The sequence below is a fragment of the Benincasa hispida genome, chromosome 12 (assembly GCF_027475165.1).
Source record: "Benincasa hispida cultivar pf3 chromosome 12, pf3_genome.v1.1, whole genome shotgun sequence".
Taxonomy (NCBI): domain Eukaryota; kingdom Viridiplantae; phylum Streptophyta; class Magnoliopsida; order Cucurbitales; family Cucurbitaceae; genus Benincasa; species Benincasa hispida.
Window position 1 is genome coordinate 28604017 of NC_143489.1, and position 7405 is coordinate 28611421.

Below are 7405 nucleotides of genomic sequence, written 5' to 3' on the forward strand. Positions count from 1 at the left end.
AAAAAAAGAAATAAATTAATATAAATATTGTAACTTAAATCAATCAAAACCTAATCAATTTAGGTATAATTACAACCTCAATTATATAGTTAGGCGACGATAGCGATTGAATCGATCCAAATTTATTCATATTGAATAAGAAGGGAAAGTAAAGTGTATATATATATATATATATATATATATATAATCGCATAAAATATCTGATCTAATTTTTCAGATATTGATTGAAAAAGGAGAGGAAAATAAATTGCTAAACAAAAACACATAAATTTTCTTTTTATGATCATAAATTTCTGGACAATTAAATATTTAGTACAAATTACAAAATTATTGGACAAGAAAATGATGATGATCCATAAAAATTCTAAAACAATATCCGAAATTTAAGAAAATCTCGTACGGGAATTTAGTCTTACCTTACGAGAAATTGGGTTGAGATCCCACCAATTTAAACCAACAGAAGCCCCGCTAGAACAAGCCCAACCACGGCGGAGGCCGCGGCGGCGATGGATCTCCGGCCGGCGGCGTTATAATTCTGGTCGATAGGATAGAGGTCGCCGGGAGGGCCGGTTATGTACATGAAGGACGGAGAGGGGGGGGGAGGGCAGTTGGGGGTCTTGGGCTCCTTCTTCTTGGGGGGTGGGGGAGAGTAGTAGGGGAGGACATCGAGCGGCGGAGGAGACGGCGGCGGGGGCGAGGGGTAGACCACCGGCGGCGGCGGAGATGGAGGGTTCTGTTCGCATGGGGAGCACTTGACGGTGGGGTCGGCGGGGGTGGTGGGGACGGTGGTGTCGTCGAGGCGGCGGACGGTGGCGGAGGAAACGGCGGAGGAAGGGGAAATGAGGAGGAGGAAATTGAGGAAAAGGAGAAAATTGAGAGGAAGCATTTTTTTTTTTTTTTTAAATTTTTAGAGAGAAGAAGAGTGGGAAATGAGTTAGGTGATGGGTGCATGGAAACTGTATAAAACTTTGAAGACTTTGAGAGAATAGGAGTGTTTGGATTCCCAGCTAAGGGAATACTTCTTTTCTTTTCCTTTCTTTTTTTAATACCATTTTGATTCCTCTAACTAAAATATATTTTTACACCTCCATTAATAACCATTTTGTAAACTATCTATATTTTCTCCTTTCCATTGCTAACCATTTTATTTTTATTTTTACTTTTAGAAATTAAATATATTCTCTCCAATTCTTAACATGATTTACATTTTTTTTAAATATAATAATTGAATTTTTAGTCAATTTTTTTTTTTAAAAGCTACGGACCTATTTAATAACTATTTTATTTTTTTATATTTAACTTTTGAAAATTTTACTTACTTCATCTCTATTACTTACAATGATTTGCATATTTCTTAAATACAATGGTTGGATTCTTAGTCAAATTCCAAAAAATAGACAAGGTTTCTAAAAGTTTTTTTTTTTTTAGTTTTAAAATTTTGGCTTTGTTTTTTATTAGTAAAAAGTAGATAATAAATGAATAAATTTGGGAGTAGAAGCAGTGTCTATAGACTTAATTTTCAAAAGCAAAAACAAAAAACGAAATGGTTAACAAATGAGACCTACAATTTTTAGTTTTCAAAATTTGGTTTGATTTTCTAAACCATTAGTAAAAGGAAGATAATAAATGAAGAAATTTGAAGGTGGAAACAATCTTTTTAGTTTTAATTTTTATAAAACTAAAATCAAATATTTATAAACTTAGGCCTTAAATATCAAATTTTAGTTCTTATACTTTTAATAAATCTTAAATTTATTTAGAATTGTTTTCAAATATAAGAAAATAACTAACTGGTAGATGTTTATTAGTGTCTAATAGTAATATTTGATTATATTTGAAAATATTTCTAGCAATTTTATCATTTAAAATAACTATCCATTTATTTATTTGAAATTAATTTTTGTGTTAAGTAATAATAATTTTCATACCAGAAATAAATATGCTTTCAAAATTTATAAAAATGTTGATAGATAATAATTTTTTTTTCAAAAAACTAATGAATTAATTATTTTGGGTTGGGAGAGAGAATGGGAGTGCATGTGCATGGTCCATGTTAGGGGTCCCACCATCCGGCTCTCATAAGTCACAACTGCCGTCTGATTCACATTGCTTTTTTCTTTCGATAATTATATTAAATTGGTTTTGACCAAAGAAGAAAAACAGCTTCTTCAAGAAGGAAGAAAATTTTAGAAAAACAAATCCAATAATATCCCTAAATTATATATATAGGTTGTATCCAATTAATCAATTAAAATTTCTGATTAATTAATAATAAACAAATGATTCAATTTCATTTAAAATCAACCCAAGATCCTTTAAATAAAATTGTCCTTCTAAAAAGTAAATAAAAATAGTGGTATATGAGAAGATTAAAAAACTACTCAAAATAATGCGAATATGCTGTTATTCATTTGTTTTATTTAGGAAAGTAATCATTTGATTTCAACGTTGCTCTCTAATATATGTTAATAATGTATTTAAAGGATTTTTTTAAATATATTATTAGAAGGTTTAAGATTTTAATCGATGAATTATTTCTTTATCCTTTTATTGGGATCTATTAAATAAATTTTCACTTTAAGCATTTAATTTCATTTCCAGTTACCAAGTTGGATTAACAGGTAATGAATTAGTAGTTTTGACTTTTATTCTTTTATTATTATAGTCTTAAAGGATTCACATAGTTTTTTAATTTAATACTTTTTTTATTGGTGGTCCTTACTGTCAGTGAATGAATTTGGTTTCAGTGTGGAAATTTTAGTCTTAATAAGAAATTTAGTAATTCCCTAAAAAAATTTGACATGGTGTTTCTTAAAAAAAAAAAAATAAAAAAATAGTGATTGACATGGTGAATGATAATATGTGGTAGAGTTAAAAAGAAGTTAGATGAGTCTAGGGCTATTTTCTTTTATTATAATTAATGTATTTCACTCCAACAAAAAAAAATGATAAATATAGCAATCAGATCCAAAGTATTAATAAATATAATATAATATAAAAAAAAAATTAGAAATATGATAAAATTTAGATTATCTATTAATGATAGATCATATCGCTAATAGAAGTTTATCAACAATAGAAGTTTATCATTGAAAGACTTTGCTATAAGTATAATTTTTTTTAAATGATATTATACACTTAGTTATTATCTCTAAAAACGTTATCCATTATAATTACTCAAGAGAAAAATGATGGTAAAATAAAAATTTAACCAAAATATTGGAAACTATATATATATATATATATAGGGACGAGGCTTTGTAAAAGAAATTATATATAGGATATTGCTAACATGAGTAAATGTTTAAATTCGATAGAATAATTTTGTTCTTTGATCGAAAAGTAATCAACTAACATGTTTAAGAATATGGAATCAAACACATAAAAATAATTATACTAAAATGTTAATTAGGAGCTTTATTTTTTAAAATATTTGGGTTAATTTTTTTCTCGAACATACGTTTACACATTACCTATATCAACACACCCATCGATATATTAAATTTTATGAGGGGTTATAATGAGAAAAAAGTGAGTAAGAAAAGTGACGATAAGAAAATGAAAAAAAAAAAAGTATATTAAGATATTATAAATATTATGATAATAAATGCCTATTAGATGGATATTGTGTCATGTTCTCATTTCTTAAAGTGTTGTCCATGAGTATATTGCCTCTAAATAGTAGCATTTAGTGGATTTTGGAATACGTATTGGACAAATTCCATGAAAATTAGACAAAGTAGAGAATTTAGAAATTTCTTATTTTATATTTTGCTAATTTATTTTATATATTATGTTAAATTCATTTTAATATTTATTTATTTTATTGGCATCTATGTTCTCCTTGTGCTTCCCAAATTCACAACACATTATCAGTGCGAGCTCCTATTGTTTTTCTCGCTAAAGGTAGGTCTTAAAGATATGTCAATTTTTTCCTCTTCGTTAAATTAATAAAATAAATGTTGTTTTTACATATTTGATATATATTTAATTTCTAATATAGATATAATATTTTGTAATAGTTTTACTATGAAAATATTATAAAATTAGAATTTGTAGCATTTGATATTAATGGTAATAATTATTTGTCATTAGTATTTGATGCAAAAATACATTTAGATGCCATAAAAATATGATCATCGGAAAGCATTTTTCTTCCTAAAGCTCTTCATAAATGGATACACTTAACACTCTAAAATTTTAAATCAATCTGTTAGAGGAGACAATTTTTTTACTTTTTGGATATGCTCGTGCAGTAGCAATATCAAAAGAAAGGTTTTAAACAGTACTTTGAACTAATTTCATGTCTTCTCGTGGCTGAACAAAATAACAAGTTATTGATGAAAAATCATAAATCTCAACCAACTGGAACAACACCATTCTCTGAAGTGAATGATGTGAATGCTAGTAATCGTGGTCGAGGTCGTGATCGTGGCAGAGGAAGAAATAATTATTATTTTCGTGGCGGTCGTTCTAATCATTCAAATTTATAAGAAACATACAAAATGATGATCACAAAGGAAAAGCTCCACAAGATAAGAGTTCAAAAAGTGTTGAAAATAAACGCTTCTGATGCGGAATGACTGAGCATTGGTCACGTACCTATTGTATGTCAAAACACTTAGTTGATCTCTATCGAGCATTCCTGAAGAAAAAAGGAAAACAATGTGGAAGAAAATTTTGTATAAAAGGATAATGACATATTTGGCCCATCCAATATAACAGATTTGGATGTGACAAATTTTGTCAAATCTACTTAAGGGAAAATTGGCACAATTGATGGCATAACAAACGTTCTTTTGATTTTCAAAATATTTAGTATTAATGTTGTCCTTTTTTTATTTTCATTTTTTCTTTGTTTAATATTAAATTTTTTTTCTTAATGAAGAAACCTAGATCATTTTCATATGTTGGATGTCTAAAAGATGAGTAAAAAATATTTATGTCTAGCAGACAATGCAACTACACATACAATACTTACAAGTAGAAAATATTTTTTCAAACTAACAATGCTGGAAGCAAAAATCAATATGATATTAGGTTCTACAAACCTAATTAAAGGCTTTGGAAAAACAAATATTATTTTTCCTAGAGAAATAAAATTTACAATTGATGATGCATTGTTCTCTAGCCAATAAAAAAGAAATCTACTTAGTTTTAAAGATATACATTGCAATGATTATCATATAGACACTGATAGAAAGAATAATATAGAACATCTTTATATCATATCTATTATCTCATATGAAAAACGTATATTGGAAGAGTTTCCTGCTTTATCTTCTGGATTATATTATACTCATATACGAGTAATTGAAATATATGCAATAATGAACCTGAAGTTCATAAATCCAGATGTATTTACAATTTGACATGGCAGATTAGGTCATCTAGAATCTATAATGATGAGAAGAATTATTGAGAATTCAAATAGACACCCATTGAAGGGACAAACGATTTTTCATTCTAATGAATTATCATGTGATGCTTGCTCTCAAGGCAAATTAATCATTAAACCATCACCAGCTAAAGTGGGAATTAAATCACCTGCATTTTTAGAAGAAATTCATGATGATATATGTAGACTTATTAACCCATTAAGTGGACCATTTAGATATTTTTATGGTATTAATAGACACATCAAGCAGATGGTCACATGTGTACTTATTATTTGCGAGATTACTTGCTCAAATAATTAAATTAAGAGCACAATTTCCTGATTATACAATTAAGACCATTCTTCTTGAAAATGCTAGTGAATTTACTTGATAATTATTGTATGTCAATTGAGATAAGTGTTTAACATCCTGTAGCTCATGTTCATACACATAATGATTTAGCATAATCATTCATAAAAACGTTTGTAGTTAATTGCTAGACCATTGCTTATAAGAGCTAAGTTTCCTACATTTGTATAGGGACATGCTATTTTGCATGCGGCGTCACTTGTACGCATTAGGCCAGTAGCTTATCATAATTACTCGTCATTACAATTAACTTATGGCGAACCAGATATTTCCCATTTAAGAATCTTTTTTCATATGCAATATATGTTCCAATTGTTCCACCACAACGTAGGGTCCTCAAAGAAGGTTAGGAATATATGTTGAATATGATTCCCCATCAATTATTAAATATCTTGAACCCCAAATAGGTGAGGTATTTACTGCACGATTTGCTCAATGTCACTTTAATGAGACAAATTTTCCAACATTAGGGAGAAGACTTAAGAAGTTAGAAAAATAAATTATATGGAATGTATCATTACTGTCTCATTTAGATCCTCGTACAGATCAATGTGAACCTGAAGTTAAGAAAATAATTCATTTGCAATTATAACAAATCAGTTACTAGATGCATTTATAAGTGCTAAGAAAGTGACTAAGTCACATATACCAGCTGCAAATGCTCCATTAAATGGAGTAAGTTGTCACTAATGAGCTTGAGACACGCCAGAAGTGTGATAGGTCATTTGGTTCCAAAGATAAAAATCCTCGAAAAAGAAATAGTTAATAAATGACTCAATTAAGAATATAGATATTCTAGAAGAAATTCTAGATATAAGTACTCATAAGCATATTGGAGGAAATGAGGACAATAATGAGATCTTAATAAATTAAGGAACTATATAAATTGACAATATTTTTGTATATGATGTTACTCACAATAAATCCAAAAAGATTGGAGAAAGTGGAGAAATTCATCATTTTTATTTTATTTACTTTTGTTATTTATTTATTTATATTTATATATTATGTTTAATTTATTTTAATATTTATTTATTTTATTATTATATTATAATATATTTATTTTAATATTATATTTTATTGGTATTTGTGTTCTCATTGTGCTCTTCAAGTTCACATCATAAAAGAATATATTCGCAAGGAATAAATATGGAAGAACCTTTAAAGAAAGTGTCAAAACATAGATGAGAATCAAAATATATCATAAATTATCCATTAACACCCACGAAATTTTCACTCAATTTGTCAATAGTGATTTGTCAAGTTGTTTGGTCGGATGTTTGTTTCTCTTACATGATTTTTGGTAGAGATGTTCATGGAGTGGATAGGAATATGAAAGCTTTCCCTGCTCCTATTCTAAGCTCCATCCCCACGAAATTCCTCGTGGGGATTGGAGTGAGGATTCCCAAGAATACATGGAAATCGGGTTCCCTGTGAGGAATAATTTTCGACTTTTTTTTTTTTTACCATTTGTTTTAATTTATTCTTAACCAAATAAAAGTTCTAAATTTTATATATTAATTATTAAGGCTCTGTTTGGTAATTATTATTTTTTTTTGTTTTGTTTTTGAATATTAAGTCTTTGGATACTACTACCATCTCCAAATTTCTTTATTTGGTATCTAGTTTTTATCAATAGTTTAAAAAACCAAGCCAAA

General features: G+C 28.2%; 1 protein-coding gene across 1 annotated transcript; it reads right to left on the reverse strand.

The window, feature by feature from the left end:
• Positions 1–247: 247 nt before the first annotated feature.
• LOC120092652 (hydroxyproline-rich glycoprotein family protein) lies at positions 248–1083 on the reverse strand. Its single transcript, XM_039050799.2, has one exon. The coding sequence runs from the start codon at positions 884–886 to the stop codon at positions 449–451; it is 438 nt and encodes a 145-aa protein (XP_038906727.2). The 5' UTR covers positions 887–1083; the 3' UTR covers positions 248–448.
• Positions 1084–7405: the final 6322 nt, after the last annotated feature.